This window comes from Myotis lucifugus, unplaced genomic scaffold (genome assembly GCF_000147115.1).
Source record: "Myotis lucifugus unplaced genomic scaffold, Myoluc2.0 scaffold_127, whole genome shotgun sequence".
Classification (NCBI taxonomy): domain Eukaryota; kingdom Metazoa; phylum Chordata; class Mammalia; order Chiroptera; family Vespertilionidae; genus Myotis; species Myotis lucifugus.
Window position 1 is genome coordinate 3,609,413 of NW_005871175.1, and position 16,747 is coordinate 3,626,159.

A 16,747-nucleotide genomic window follows, 5' to 3' on the forward strand; every position below is an offset into this window, starting at 1 on the left:
GTGAGAGCTGGGGGCCGATTGCTCTCCCATCTCCCAGGAGCCTGATGCCACCGCACCCCCCCCCCCCCCCCCCAACACACACACACTGTGCTGATGGGCACCTGAGCGCTTCCTGTTGGTTTGGCATGTCAGCCTTGTCTGCAAATGCCTTAGGTCCTGGGGTCTAGGAAAAGTTTACCTCTTTGCAAAGAGAAGGATGGCCTCTTTTTCTTCCGAATGGTCCCATTTATGACGTGGGTTCTTAATCCTCCTGTGAAAATAAGCCATTTTTTATTTTCCCAAGGTTTTATGATCTCAGGGAATATAGAAACAATTGAGGCTGTGCTAACATTAGTCGCAGATGAGGGGATGGGAGAAAGGGTATTTGTCCATACCCCTTCTTTGAGAAGGGGAGTTAGGGAGGTTGACCGCTCCCCTTCTTAGCATGATCTGGGCTGTTCAAAAAGGCAGACGGCAGTGGCCTTAGCTTTGAGGCCAACCAGGTAAAGGGCCAATGGTTAGTTAAAATTTCAACCTTTGGGAACCCAGATTTGTGTATTCATTTTTTTTTTTTTCTGGAGAAATGTGCTTATTGGCCATGCATACCCGAGGAGGGCAGGCTAGAGGCATTCGGAAATGTTAAAGCTGGGAAGGGTGAGTACGAAATAGCCTGGGAAAACCTTCATCCAACATGAGATTCTCATTTGATGGGACTGTGCAGGCTGATATTGCTGAAATGGCTGCCCATCCTCACTTTACATCCTTAAACTAGACCTTGACTGACTTCGCTGTACCTGCCCTCACATACTGACTTAGCTGTACCTGCACACACATACACACACACACACACTCTTACACAATTAAGTTAATAATTGCTATAGATGCCTGCCATTCCTTTATTTTTCTAAGCTAATCTATTCTGTTATTTTAAAAAATCATGCACTTTTGAGCTGCCAGGTGTTGTCATTCAAACCGAGAGCTCTGCGATGGGCAGCAGATTCCCAACCTCCGAGAGGGATGTGCAGGAGGAAGGCCAGCTTTTTCCATCTGAGACAAAAGATGAGGAGTGATTCTGATCTATTTTTGGCCCTTTTCATGGTTTAACTCGGTTTGCATTCTTGAAGGCTTGTTTTTAAAATTAGAATTCTGAAGTTTTTTTTTTAACATCATGACTCCATTTCTCTTCTGATGTGATATTTTTATCTTTCATTTGATGATGTAAAAGTAAAAAAAAATTCAAGCTAAAATTGTGGTATTTAAATGTCATATTTTTGCCACTTCCTTCCAGAATGGTTTTTGGTGATCAGTTACAATGTGTGTTCAGTGAACTTTTGTCCCAGAGAAATGATGGTATAAAATGGAGTTAAGTTCAGGATACAGGCTCCATATTGTCGCTTAGCTATAATTCTGATATTTCAAATCTCAATATTATGTCTTAGGCAAGGTGAGCCCTCTTTACCCTAGGAGGATACCAAGTAAGTTTTTTTTTTCCTCTTGAAAAGTTAAGGGATGGCCTCAGGCAAAAACTTAAAATACGTGACGTTCATCTCAGTTATCCTCACGTGGCCTTTTCTACTTTTGTGCCTTAGTCCCTCCTGTGGCTCCTTCACAGCAACTTACCTTTGTCCTCAGAGTGCTCCCCGTTCTGAGGCCACCTTCCTCTTCCTCTGTCTTCCTCTCATTTAAATTCCCCTTCTCCCAGGGAGACCAGCCAGGAGGAAAGGAGCCTTTTAATATTCCTAAAACTCTATTTTAAAAATTAATCTTAGTTTTTAAAATTCCTTTTCTACTTATTTTGAGAAATTTCTTTCATGCACTAAGTTCATAGAAGTCCCACCACACTTCCTTTGCCACACCCTTATCTCTCAGTTTTACTGTCCTGTGTTTCAGTTTTGGTTGTTGTTATATGGTGTTTTCTAATATCTGACATATAACTTTTTCTCATGGATTTCTATTTTTAATCTTTTTTTATATTCTAGTCAGTGGTTTTCGAACTTTATTGTGTCAGATTCACCTGGGCAGGTTGGTACAAATCAAGGCCCAGGCCATATTCAACTTCGGCGAGCCTGGGCCCCTATTTTTAATTAATTTCCTGGTGATTCTGATACCACCAAAGTTTAAGAACCACTGCTCTAGATCTTTGCCCCTCAAACAGGGGTTCGTGGGCTAGCACCATTGTTGTCACCTGGCATCTCATTAGAACCACAGCATCCCAGGTCTCCCCCAAGAATGAATGAATGAATCAGAATCTGCATTTGGACAAGATCGCCAAGAGATTCAAATGCATGTGAATGTTTGCAGAGCAGTATGTTGGGTCACTTTAAGAACAATGCCTGGGTTCTCCCTGGAGAGATTCTGACGTAATTGATGGGGGCAGGTGAGGGGGCTGATATGGAGATTGAGATTGTTTTTAAAGTTCCCCAGGTGATTCTAAGGAACAGCCAGGAGAACCACTGCTGTCGGTTCCAGAACAAAGCTTCCCAGTCGGTGTGCCACGGTAACTGGGTCGCAGGTGTGTGTCCTGCCCTCCGCTCCTAGAGGCTGAGCAGAGCCACAGGAGCAGCGCATCAGGTTCCCGCAGCTCCTTGCCGTGTAGTATCATTTCTATGTGCACCACGCTAGGAGCACTATCCGGAAGCATTGCTTGAGAATTTTTTAAAACCAATTTTTGAGCTATTGTGTTGAGTGGGAAAGTAGTTAAGATTTTAATGAAAAAAATGTATCAAATATAGACGTTACCTTGGACATGATAGCCATCTTTACAGTATATAACATTCCCATCCATGAACATAGTCTTTCTCCATTTTTTTAAAAGTTTTTTTTGTATACATTTCCATAAGATTGTATAGTTTTTTTATTTATAAAGGTGTGCATTTTATATTAGATCTGTTCCCAAATTGTGTGTGAGTGTGTGTATATATATTTAAATATATTTTTATTGATTTCAGAGAGGGAGGGAGAGAGACATCAATGGTGAGAGAGAATCATTGATTGGCTGCCTCCTGCAGGCCCTCTGCTGGGAATCGAGCTTGCAACCCGGGCATGTGCCCTGACCAGGAATCAAACTGTGACCTCCTGGTTTGTAGGTCGATGCTCAACCACTGAGACACACTGGCCGGGCCCCAAAGTATATTTTTAAATAGTGTTTTACTGCCACTATGACTCTTTTGAAAGAAATACAAAGAGTTTTGTGCTTTTTCTCTAACCTCGTCTCTGCTTTAGTAATTGATCTGCTCTTGGAAAAAGGTCTCTGCTCTTTCCTTCCCCTCTGACTTTGTTATTGCGCAGTTTCCTCACCTTTGTTGCCTGCTTTTGTTCCAGCAGTTATACAATAGCAACTGACAGGCCTGGTCTGCCTCAGGGTTTCCTGCTGGCCACCCCCCTTCCTCGCCTAGCCTCACTTCCCACTTCTCAGCTCACAGACCCCCTAAAAGCATGGCCCTGTCCTCGCGGCAGCAAGCTCCCAGCCAGCTGGGGCCGGGCAGGCTGGTGGCCATTTGTAATTAGGTACTAACTTCTGCTGTATTTCTGCTGTCTGGGCCTACACATACTTCAGGAAACTGCCTTTGAGAAATACAGTAAGCAGAAACCCCTGTCCATTGCTCTGCCTGCCTTGGTTTTCTGTTCTCTAGCTGGATACAGAGGTTTGTCTGTGGTGGATGTACCCAGGGTGTGCATCTCCACTGCCACCCATTCGCACCTCTCCCTCTCCCAGCCCCCGCCTCGTCCACCCCGTAAGCCTGTGCAGGCCAAGCACTGCTTTCACATCCGCTCCTTCTCTGAAGAGTTGCCTGTATTCATTCAGCTGAATGTGAGACTGTATTATGCACCAAGCACTTGAAATCGGGATGGAGTGTAATTGCCTTCTAAATTGTTTCCTGGCCTTCGACCCCCTCCGGTTCTTCCTCTGTGGTGCTGCCAGAAGTGGTATTTGTAGAAAGCACCGTCTGATTATGTCTTCTCTTTGCTGAGACTGGTTAGTGGGGCTCCAGAGCCGCAGGGTCCACGCCAGCTTCTAAGCAGCGTACTCGCCGTGCCTCCATGCCTCTGTCAGCATTCCCTCCGTCTGCAATGCTTGACTCCTATCCCCCCAGCACTTTTTCCCTCCGACAGCCTGACTTGGACATCGCCCCCGGGGAAATGTCCTGAATTACCCCAGTTCAAGTTCATGTCTCCTCCCGTGGACCTCATCTCTGACCTCATTTCCCTGGACCCTGTGCACACTCCTCTGCTTTCGTTCAGCCGGCTGCATTATTGAGGGACGTGAGCATTGTTCTCCGTGCTTGGCTACAGCAGTGAGCCAGACGGGGTCAGTGCCCACAAAGAGGAGAGACACGTACTACATGAATGAGAGGATGGTTTCAGAGAGCAGTGAGTGCTCCTAAGAAAACCAGACAGCAGTGGGCTAGGGCTGGGCTGGGTGGGTCTGGAGCAAGTGGACAGGGAAGTCTTCTGGCAAGAGGTGACATTTACACCGAGCTCCGAATGAGCGAAGTAGCATGGAAGCATCTGGAAAGGAGCACCTGCAAGTGCCAAGAGGCAGGGAGAGCGTGGAACGTGAGCCACAGGAGAAGGCTGGCCCGTGTGGCTGGAGCAGAGTGAAGGGCGTGGGCAAGGTCGGAGATGAGGTCAGAAGAGCAGTCAGATCTGAAGACGGCTGGCCTGTCCCATGGCAAGGAGTTTGGATCTTATTCACAAGTGCACTGAGGAGCTGTTGGAGGGTTTAGGGCAGGGGTCCTCAAACTTTTTAAATGGGGGGCCAGTTCACTGTCCCTCAGACCGTTGGAGGGCCAGACTATAGTTTAAAAAAAAAACTATGAACAAATTCCTATGCACACTGCACATATCTTATTTTGAAGTAAAAAAACAAAACGGGAACAAATACAATATTTGTATTTGCATGTGGCCCTCGGGCCGTAGTTTGAGGACCCCTGGTTTAGGGGAATCAGCGGTGTGAAGTGATTTATGTTGGACCTGCACTGAGCACCAAATGTCTGTGACTCACCTGTGCACGTCTCTGTAGGCGGAGCTGTGTGAGGGCAGGGACTCTGCGAATCTCTGGCACCGAGTCCCAAGTACTGTTGGTAAATATTTGGGAATTTAATGAACAAATAATCCATGTTTTCTTTTGATAAGCTCTGTTTAAGTGGTTGAGTCTTTCACTTGTGAATAATAGCATTTTTGATATAAAAAATATGTATTTTTACTGATTTCAGACAGGATGGGAGAGGGAGTGAGAGAGAGAATCATCAACGATGAGAGAGAATCATCAATCTGCTGCCTCCTGCACACCCCCTACTGGGGATCGAGCCCGCCATCTGGGCATGTGCCCTGACTGGAAATCGAACTGTGACCTCCTGGTTCATAGGTCGACACTCAACCATTGAGCCACACTGGCTCGGCTAACATTTTCAGTTTAGTCAAATGTGACCGTTCTGGTTTTGGGACACTCCCCGTGCATAAGGAAATGTCACGGACCTTTTCAAGACTCTGGGGTGTTATTATATTCTGGATGTTCTTTCTGCCTTTGAAGTAGTACCACAGGAATGTTAAATAGAATCTCAGGGACCAGAAAGAATGAAAAGCCATGACATTTAAAAAATGAATCTATCTGTAGGCTATAAGTCAAATGCAGACATAACATCACAATGGCATTTGTTCTCAAAAGGAGGGAGGCCAACGTTCATGTCATCCAGGGTGTGGGGCGACGGGGAGCAGGGCTGGGAGGAAGCCATCACATGCTGATCATTGGGACTTTCTTGGTTCCATATAAGGGCAGTTGTATATGGTTTCCATGTCCTTATCTTCACTTTTAAGCTCTTAGGAAATACAGACCTGAGATGTGCCATTTATCATTCCTGTACAATAGTCCCAGTAATTTTATGGGATTGACGTTTTGGACTCAACTTTGCGGTGGGCATTTAATATAGTTAGTATTTTTCTATTATAATTTGGATCTCCAATTTACAGGTGTTCTTTGTTAAACACTGAGTTTTTTCCGAATCAGTTGGAAACATCTGTCTGTGTCCCATTAAATAAAGCTATAGTTGAACATCTCTCCTGGTGGAATCACAGTCCAACCCAGTAGACTCGCTCTAATGGCATCATACTTGTAAGAAGGATCTTTTCTCATCACTCCTCTACCTACGCTCAATTAAAGATTACCCTATAGGTGATAGAGCATTTAAAACTCAGTACACCAAGCACAGTTTGGACTTCTTTTTAAGCTGTAAATATTTTTCTCTGCAGAGACTTCAGCAACACAGAAACACTGTGTAGTGAACAGAAATATTATTGTGAAACGTGCTGCAGCAAACAGGAGGCCCAGAAAAGGTGCGTAAAGGACTTAGCTCAAGAGGCTGGCTTTGTGTCTGGAGGGGGAGCCAGCTTGGGAAGCCTGCCAGATCTGATTTTGAATCCCAGTTCCATGGGCTCATAGCCAAGGAGCTTTGGGGAAGTCATTTACCTTTGTCACGGTTAAAAGTAGGATAAGAATGCCCACCTTGGAGAGTTGTCCATTCGTATGATTATTTGCTCATTTGGTCACTCATGCATTCCTTCCACAAATATTGATTGAGTGCTCCTATGTGCCCTGGGTAAACAAGTGGTCATCAGATACAGTCACTGTCGTCCTGGGGTTAAAGGCGAACTATTAAAAGGACCTAGTAGAGTACATGACATATAGTTGTCACTCAGTAATGTTGTTAGTATTGCCCAAACATTGGAACTTCTTTGCGTTTTAATCCTCACCCGAGGATATGTTTATTGATTTCAGAGAGAGTGGAAGGGAGGGTGGGAGGAGAGAGAGAGAGAGAGAGAGAGAGAGAGAGAGAGAGAGAGAGAAAGAGAAATATCTGTGTGAGAGAGAATCATCCATCCGCTGCCTCCTGTACACACCTTGACTGGGGATCGAACCTGCAACCGAAGTACGTGCGATGACTGAGAATTGAAACCGCAACCTTTTGGTGGACGGATGACGGTCCAATCAACTGAGCCACCCAGCGAGAGCAGAGCTTCTTATTTAGAAGATATGAGGTTAAAAAATGAATTATTTGATAAGGAATCATGAGGAAATCAGTAACACGTCAATTATATGGGTAGCTGATAGGAAAGTTATCACATTCTGAATTGATGTAGGACCCAAGGTTGCCCATCCTTTCCCACCACCAGTTACAGCTCTTGGACAATCTGAGATAACCAGTGCTTCCCGTTATTTTCCCCCAGAAGCCAAGAAACTTGACATTTTAATTATCCTGTGAAGTCTCCCTGTGAGTTAAATTTACCCGGCCCCTGGTTGTGGAATGCTCTCAGTAACTCATAGATGCTCATTACTGCCATCTAAACCCTCAGAGGCCTGAGGCTGAGGATGAAATAATTCCTCTGCCCAGCCTCCCAGCCCTTCTCATCTTTCCTTGCTGCATCTAAACGTACAGAAGGTTAGTCACTGGCAGGTGGAGCGTGGGTGGTAGGCACTTCTCTCTCCTTAGTGGTCAGGGAAGCTCGCCTCTGCTCCCATCCGTATACCTAGGCCAGCCCAGGTCTTCCGATGTGGCAGGAAGGTGATTTCTGTGCAGCCCTGGAGGTCTCGCACATTAAAATGTCATGTACTTCTATAAAATAGGAGGTTCCCCATAATTCATGTTTCTGCTGATGTTGTTATTTTGCTTACTTTTTTATGAACAGGGTTTTACCTTAATAGATTCCTGAATAGTATTCTCTTAAAATTTGTCCCTTTCAAATAATATGCATCAGATGTGTACACAAGCTGAGCAGGATGTACACAAATTCAGGACATTCATAGACAGGGCCCTGGAAGGTGCCCGGAGGACACTCTGTCCTACCAGTGCTCACTACAGAGACTGTTGTCTTTGTGACTTTCTACCAAGGAATATTAACGGCCCTCGGGTGAGAAAAGCTCTCTGTGTTTATATAAGTTTGGGAAATGCTGCATCAAACAACAGAAAAGCATTCCTTGAGTGTGGATTTCTCAAAACCACTGTGCTAAGGTGCAGGGAGGAGCTTCAAAACAGTGGCCTTGTCCAAACTGGGTCGCAGAAACCCCACCCTGTTAGCGTCTCCAGGGCGCTGAGGAGCCCAGTTTGGGAGATGGAGCGCTGAGCCAACCCCTGAACGAGGAAACTGAGCCAGAGAAGGGAAATGACGGGCCAAGAGCACGGAGGGAGTGGGGGTGAGCCTGGCACATTTGGTTTCCTGATGCCAGCGGCTGGCAGTGGCTGTTCATCCCTCTGGTCCTTGGAACCTGGAAGTCCAGACCACACCCTTCTGCTTGTCCTCTCCCCAGCGTCCTCTCCCCAGAGCTGCCACTCTCCTGTCCAGGATCTCAGGAAGGGGCTGGGGAGGGGTACCCAGGTGCTGTTCCTCCCTAGCAGGCTGGGCAGTGACAGAGAGTGATCGCACTCCCTAATTTTATTGGTACAGAAGATCTGGAATGTCTCCTCACTCAACAGAGCCCCAGGCTGCGTTTTTCTCTGGCCGACTGTGCTCAGTTAGCCAAGGATGTGGGAGAAGTCAGCTCTACACAAGTGAGCAGACTTTTACTCTTATGAGTGGTTGGTCATTTGCAGTTGGTTAGACCCCTCCTGCTCTCCATCTGCAGGCAACAGTGGATTCTGTTTCCCTAACGGGTCGGGTACAACTGGGTTTCTATTTCACGGTTCCGTAGGATGCGAGTGAAAAAGCTGCCCATGATTTTGGCCCTGCACCTGAAGCGGTTCAAGTACATGGAGCAGCTGCACAGGTACACCAAGCTCTCCTACCGCGTGGTCTTCCCGCTGGAGCTGCGGCTCTTCAACACCTCCAGCGACGCTGTGAACCTGGACCGCATGTATGACCTGGTGGCCGTGGTGGTGCACTGTGGCAGGTACGGGCCAGCGGCAGCGGGTGCACGCGGGAAGTGGGGGGGTCATCCCTGTGCCGAAGCAGACCCAGCTGGGCCTTTCCTGGGCTGTGAGTCCCAGTAATAATGGGACTATTTGTGGAATCTCTTCCAAGCTCTTGTATATATATATCATCTAAAACAAATATAAATGTGTCTACATGCACCCATAAAGTAAAATCAACTGCATTATGATAAGATATTCTAAATGTTTTATCACAAGGGAAATAATAAATCTTTGGTTATAAATGATGCTTGGGAGGAGTTTGAAATAACTTGAAGGCATAAATGCTTATGCTATGATTTTAATTTTTAAAAAGCCAGGTTACAGGTTATGTGATTTCAAAAGTATTTTAAGATGTATGAATAAAGACGAAGCAGTAGATCGGAGTTCAGTTTTCTGGCATTTTGAATGATTGAAAATGTACTCTTAAAAAATATTCTTTATGTATTTCTCAGTCTTTGCCCAACATTCCATGAGAAGTATATAATCTGGCTGTGGCTGTGTGACTTAGTTGGTTTAGGAGTCACCCTGTAAACCAAGAGGTTGCCGGCTCAATCCCCGGTAAGGGGCGTGCAGGAGGCAGCCCATCAGTGTTGCGCTTTCACATCGATGTTTCTCTTTCTCTCTCTCCCTCTCCTGTCCCCTCTCTCTAAAAATCAATAAATTATTTAAAAAAAAAACCCACAGCAAAGTCTGTTTTTAAAAAGTACATAATCAGAAGAGAAAGAGAGAGAAGGCCCCTAGATAGAGAAGAGCAGTGTTTTGCTGAAACTCCTTTGATTAAATCTTTTTTATAATTAAATCTTTTCTGTAATTTGGAGATGTCTGAACATGGAAAGGCTACTGAGACTTCCCCTCTTGTTTTCCTTTGCTCAGCTGGGGTCGGTGTGTGCTCTCTTCCTGGGTGGGCACAGCTTTCCCTGCCCTCGCGGGTTCTAGATTGGGATGTGCCGCAGTGCGGGTGTCTTTTCCTCTGCATCTTGCCTCGGTCGGGCTGTGGTGCACGGACTATTCCGGGAGGTGCACAGCTCCACGTGGAGGAGTGGATTGATGAGCTTTTAATCCTGTGTTGGGGTGGATGGTATCCTGAGCTGTCACGTCACATCTGAAGCACCCCTGTTTTGTCCTGCACATACTGACCAACTTCAGGTCACTGGATATTTTGTGTTCTCAGTTATATTTCTCGGGCAGTGATAAGCCGGCTTTGTGTTTTCCCTGAGGAATAGTTCTAACAGGTCCCTTTGAAGAACCCAGGGGCCCAGTGATTTGGAAGCTGGCCAGGGACACTAGGTGGGACCCCAGCAGGGCTTGGGAAGAGGAGGTTTTGGGGAGGCAGAGCCTGGTACCTGGAGGGCATCGTGCTGAGGCGGGCAGTGTGATGGGGAAACAAGCGCTCAGATTTGTAGGCTACGCATGGGTTTTCAGTGGGATCTCTGTGGTGCCAACTGTGATCCTGGGAGCACTGGGGAGGGCACGGCGGAGACCCATTGAAGAGACAGGACGAGCGGGAGACTGGGCTGGGACAGTCAGCCTCTGTGATGGTGCACGAGGTCAGAGCAGCCCTGACAGCAAGGGCGAGTGGGTGCTGAGTCACGCATGCTGCTCACTGGGATTCTTTACATTCTTCCCACCAGAGGCACATTGTTCTGATACGCAGAGCAGGGCTGGCTGGGGGCACCGGGAAGCTCTGAGGTTAGGGAGCTGAGCCCTTCTCTGTGCCAGGGCCTCCTGGCTCACGGTGGCAGTGGGTGCACAGCCTCACTCACTGATATCTGCTGCAAGCACTTTTGAACCCTTGTTTCCTGGGTCCCCGGGCAGGATCTGAAGGTACAGAACACTTTATGATTTTGATTCATACTGTGAGGAATGAACCAACCAGGCAGTGAGAGCAAGGGGAGTGATTGGCAGAGATCTATCTACCCAGGTGACCTTTTAGCTGAGGCCTCAGGATAACATGGGCCAAGAGTGCAAACACTGGGGGAGGATCGTTTCAGGCAGTTGCAGCGGGTGGAAGGCCCGTATGTGAAGGGTGATGTGTGTGAAAGCTGAGGAGAGCAGTGGGCTGGAGCTCAGGGAGGGGGCAGAGGGCTGGGTGAGGTTGGAGAAAGGCAGGAACAGTTCGTGTGGGTCATCTTGTATTTAAAGAAAGTAACCGTAGGGAAATACAGCTTTTTAGCTTTAATGATGTATTGCACAAAACAAAACTCTAAAGTCAGGATTAAAATCTCATTTGTGCAAATCTTAACTACAGAGTAATAGCTGTTTAGTTGTTCTTTCTACTATTTTTATCTTCTGTACTAATAAAAGGGCAATATGCTAATTAGACCAGACATCTTCCAGACATCCATCCAGACAAAGCCATGGTGGTAGGGGCCGAGGTAGAGGCAGTTGGGGGCGATCAGGCCAGCAGGGGAGGGCAGTTAGGGGCAATCAGGCAGGCAGGCAGGCAGGCAGGTGAGTGGTTAGGAGCCAATGGTCCAGGATTGTGAGAGCGCAGGGATCGGGCCTAAACTGGCAGTCAGACATCCCCCAAGGGGTCCCGGATTGGAGAGGGTGCAGGCCAGGCTGAGGGACACTCCCCTCCCCCCCCCCCCTGCACAAATTTCGTGCACCGGGCCTCTAGTTGTGTAATATATACCTGTTTATTTTAATGCTTGGTATTATACATTGTGGTTTAGTAACATCTTTCTGAAACTTAAATCAACTCCTCAGAATTTCCCAGGGTCTTCCTGGCTCACTCACAGCAAAATCTTAGCCATGAGAGCCCCTACCCCCTTTGGCTTTGGCTGCCCCTGGCTCTCTCGGCTCTGGCCTCCTTGCTCTTCCGTGAACACAGCAAGAACTGTATCCCCCAACACCTTTGCACTTGCTGCTTCTTATTCCTGATGCTTCCATCTAATAGTCCATGGCTTGTCCCACAGTCCTTTCCTTCAGGGAAATTTTCTTCTGCTCACATCTCATGTTATCAGTCCCTTCCATCACTTTATATCGGAGAATGCTGTCCCTCTCCACTCACTATGCCATCCATCGGCTTTATTCTTCATGGCCTTTACCACCACTGCAGCTGCATCTACATTTTAGTTTGTTTATTCCCTATTCAACCCCTACCCCCACAAAAGTGGGACTTGGTTTTGTTGACTGTGTTTTCTGCTGACAGCCAGAATAGGATCTGGCACATAGTAGGTACGCATACAGTGATTATTTGCTATATTTGTCGAATCTGAATGTCTGTTTTCCCCTGGTTTGTGAGTCCTTAGATGCCAGATGTCCACTTATCTCTGCACTCCATGTGCCCAGCACAGCGCCAGCACCTGGTGCTCCTCTGTGAGCCGGTCAGGCCAAGTTCTGCCCTGATGATAGCTTTCTCTAGTGAGTCGCTGCTTATAAAGAAGTAAATGTTAATGGGCTACTGTCTTCTTTTCTGCCTTTTCCAGTGGTCCTAATCGTGGGCATTATATCACTATTGTGAAAAGTCACGGCTTCTGGCTTTTGTTTGATGACGACATCGTAGAGGTGGGTATGCAGAGAGCTCTGCGGCAGGGGTGGGGTGGGGATCGCATTTTGGGGAATGTGTAGGTGTGGATGTTTTCTCGAAGAGGCCTGTTTTCCTACCATCTGACCTTAGAACAACGTACATTTCTCTCAAAAGGAAATCCTGCTGCTTCCCATTCTCTATGGAGAGGGAGAAGGGGTGTGATCATGGCCTCCTTAATACTGTGTTCTGGTTAACTGATCAGCCATGGACATGGGAGCTTTATGCCACCATCAGTCATATTTATAATGAGTTCTGCCGCCTCATGTACTGCAGTCCTCTCTGGTAAAGACCAAATAATGCACTTCGAAATTCTGTTAAAATTTTCTCATTATACCAAATTTTTCTTGTATTGGTTATTAAAAACTTTGTTTTTCAGTCTGTTGGACCTGGAAAAATCTTTATATTACACTCAAGTATTCCAAATGTTGATTTTGTTGTAGAGGCATAGTAGCTGGAGAGAATTCACGCTCAAAGACATGGTCTAGTTTAGCCCATGGGATAAAAAGAAAGGGAAAGAATCATGGTGACTCCCCAGGCCCCCAGTTTGCCATTAGAAAGACAGAAGTCCTGGCTCCTCCAGCATGTCCACATGTGGCTGCTGCTAAATTCGAGGGTGGCTTTCTCCCCAGAGATGTGCAGTTCATGCAGTCGTGTCTTCTGCCAAGTCTGTGGAATTGCCGGCTGCCATCGGAAGTTCCCAGTTGTGATTGTATAGCCAACAGTGTTCCTGACACCTCGTGCCTTCCATTAGTTCTCCTGTCCTTCTCCCAGTCGTCACGTTACACAAGTATATTGTTTTATTTCTCTTTTGTTGCAGAAAATTGATGCCCAAGCTATTGAAGAATTCTATGGCCTGACGTCAGATATATCAAAAAATTCAGAATCTGGATATATTTTATTCTATCAGTCACGAGAATAACTTAAAGGACCGTGGGACTAACTCAAGAGGGGGAGTGTTCAAGCACTGTTACTGGGTTCTCTGCGGACTTGCTTCTCCCCGTGGACCACCAATGTATTACTCCGAGTCTCAATGATCTGGCTGTGTTAATCTCTCTCTCTCTCTCTCTCTCTCTCTCTCTCTCTCTCTCTCTCTGTTTTTTTTCTACATGCAGCACTATTCGTGGTCTTATTTTAGTCTGAGGTAGAAGTTAACTGCAATCAGATTGTAGTAAGATTTATATGAATAACAGTTGCTAATTTTAGGGTCGGGTAAACATTATGCCACTGGCTGTCTCTGGCTGGATTAGAATGACATGTCCTAGAATGTCTGCAGTCCGTGTGGAGTCTTTGCTGAGCTTCCTAAGTGGTTTCCAGGGACTCCTTTCAATGCATTCCTTTACCGGGTCCCTGGAAACGTTGCTACCCATGTTTAGCTTCTCTGCCTCGAAGGACAGAATTGGGTAGATGTTCACCTTTAGGGCTGCAACTATAGCTTTAAGTGTGTGCAGGTGAAATTGTTTAAAAGTGAGTAACCTCAGATACTAAAACCATCCTCCAGGTGGGACAGGGTGAAGAGCTGTTCAAGGTGCCAGTGTGTGCCCAGGCTGTGCTCACCTCGAGCCAGAATTCCCCTGGGGCAAAGAGGGTGGGGAGCTCAGAGCAGGCAAAGCCAGGAGGAGGAAGCTTTCACGGGGAGAGAAAAGTTACTTATCTTTCTACCAAAACCACGTTCAGGAAAATAACTCTCTGCTGTGTGTTCTTAGTGCCACTTCCTTCCGCAAGGTCCCGTGCGTCTCTCTCTCCTCTATCTGGCACTGCTAAGCATCCAGGGCACCTTTCCAGGCCTGGTGCTGGCCTTTCGCAGTCCGTGGTCACAGGGCTGGGACCCCGGTGGCTGCCTCCAGCGCAGCTCTCCTGAGCAGTCAGACCAGCATCATTCTGTGCCCGGGAGAACGAGGGCACTGCCCCGTTAGGACCAGCTGCGCGCTGGGCCGCTGTTCACTTTGAGGCATCTCAGCCTGCTCGCTGAGGCGGCGGCAGCCCAGGCCAACGTGGCACCTTCCCTGGAGGGAAGACTGGAGTTAACTGGCGTGAAGGTGGGTCGAGGGAAATGTCGGAGTGGGTGGAGGAGGGAGCCAAATGGCGGCGTTTCTTTGACTCAGGCTCCTAGGATGCTTGACAAGACGGAGTTTTTTGGATGAACCTCATCTCACCCTAGTTACTTTTTTCACTTTTGTTATATATGTATTTATTAGATCATTTGAGTATTGGTACCTTTTATTAAAAGGGTTGATGTGGTGTTTTGCCGTGGAGCTGGTTTTTGGTTTCCTACAAATGCTATGAGTCATAGACCTTCCTTTGGGAAGTCGGTTGACCTCCATACACTATAATATACTGTGAACACATGATCTTGTTATCTAATAAATCAGCGAACGAACATACAGGCGTTTGGCATAATGTGAACTAAAATTGAAATGGAAAATGTTAGTGGCCATTTTGCAACAAGTAAGAGCATAGCACTTTATCTAGATGAAAACTGGATTTCTTGTCTTTGAAATATCGTGAACTGTTTATTGCTCAGAACTTAAATAAGCATGCTGACACTTCATTTGTTCATGCTTGAAGTGAAATGTTTTACTTTTCACTGGAGAAGACAAAACAGGGTGATCTTCACGTTATTGTTTTATACGAGTGACAAAAGTATACATCGCCTTGTTTAAAGGCAAATTCATATTTATAAATATTTTGTCTGTTTTTTCCTCCATGAAACGTATGCAGTGATCACTTACCGGGAAGGTGAGTTTTTATTCTGTTATTAAGGAGAGATACTTTCCAATTGAAGGTGATTGCTGTAGGGAACTGTTTGTACTATATATAACCCATATATTTGACTGCAGGTTGCAAAGCTTAAGAAAATGATGGTTGATATCTAATATATTTGGAACTGATTCATAAGAAAAACTATTAAAATTATCTTTGAAATGACTCTTGAAGCTAATTTATTAGAAAAAAAATGTTTCATTTAGAAGCCTGTGTAAGTAATATCTAAATGCAAAGTCATAGATTCAGGATGCCTTTTTTTTTTATAAAGAGTTTTTTGTTTTTTTCCAGTGACTTAACTGAAGTAATTCCTTTTACTAGAAAGTGTCAGTTAAAATTCAGTTTTCATGGATAGATTTTTGGAATAAAAAAAACAAGAATGGGGGATGATGCAAAGACATGGAAATGGTCGTGTGATGCAGGAAAAGATTGGGAAAATGCACTTATCCTCCAGCACTCCGTCGGGTTTTTAAACTTTAGAGCTATCGGGTAATTTCTCCCTTCTCTTCAATTAATGAAACAGACACTAGGCAGCTACTTCCCCCCGGGTCATTTCACGTTCTGTAAAGACAGCAGCATGCACACACTTTTATTTTTCATCCCTCATTCATCCCCCAGAGCAGAGATTGGTGTGGGAAACGCCGGACCATTCGGAGGCCAAGGATAGCACAAGGCTCAGCAGTGCCCCTGGCGTGGCCAGGGTTTTTACGAGTCGTTTTCGGGAGGAAGGCCTGCTGTATTTTTTTTTCAACTGCTGGGTGTTTTAAAATGAGTTACCATGTTTTACACTTGACACGAGAAGAAATACTTGCTTTATTGGCTACTTACTAGTTTAGCATCTAGATTATGGTGCAGTATGCCGAAAAGGTAAATTCTGGTAAAATGCTGACATTAGTCCTGGATGTCGATGCGTTTTCCATTCTGAGGCTGCACCAAGTGGCCTGGTCTGAGGCAGCCAAGGAACAACACAAGAGGGTGCTGGTCGGAATAGGAAGCCGGTTGGTTGTGTAGCTGGTATATTTTGGATGTCAGATGAAGTGGGGAAAGAAATGGCAGAAATGGTCCCCAGGCGTTTATTTCCTGGGTACCCCTAATTTCATGGGCATGCCTAACAATGAACTATGCTCTAACTGGAGCTTAGGGCTTATTTTCGATATTGGAGTGTAGCTTTATTACAGATGGACTTTATCTTTAAACATTGCATTTTGATCAACTTTGTATAGTCCCGTGTATTAAAATACTGTGCACTAAATGTTTTGCCCTGTTTTGCTCTCCTGTGGTCAAGGCGTTTATCAGCACTGTTGTGATTCACTCTGTAGATGGCATGGGTCAGGGAAAAGGGTTTCCTACTTTTCTGCCTAAGTAAGTTTCTGTTTTCCAGTATTACATTAATTTATTTTTGGCTTCCATTACTGTGTAACCAAAATAGTTACTCTATGTGTGTGGCATTCATATGACTTTGTTGCTAAAAAAAAAACAAAAAACAAATAGTTTTCACTTAAAATAATCTGTACCTTAATTTTTTTAAATGTAACAGTTCAAGCACTTTAAGCAATAATGTCAATCTTGTGAA

General features: G+C 45.8%; 1 protein-coding gene across 3 annotated transcripts in view; it reads left to right on the top strand.

Annotated features, from left to right (window-relative positions):
• Nucleotides 1-16,426, top strand: part of USP46 (ubiquitin specific peptidase 46) — a 58,497-nt gene extending 42,071 nt beyond the window's left edge. For 2 of the 3 annotated variants that reach the window (XM_014460207.2, XM_014460209.2), the window contains exons 7-10: nucleotides 6,229-6,312; nucleotides 8,663-8,860; nucleotides 12,314-12,392; nucleotides 13,232-15,339. In XM_014460207.2, the coding sequence (XP_014315693.1) occupies nucleotides 6,229-6,312; nucleotides 8,663-8,860; nucleotides 12,314-12,392; nucleotides 13,232-13,333 (463 nt within the window). In that variant the 3' untranslated portion in view covers nucleotides 13,334-15,339. Of the gene's footprint in view, nucleotides 1-6,228; nucleotides 6,313-8,662; nucleotides 8,861-12,313; nucleotides 12,393-13,231 lie in introns of all 3 variants that reach the window. The other variant, XR_002830543.1, reaches the window with a different exon arrangement.
• Nucleotides 16,427-16,747: the final 321 nt, after the last annotated feature.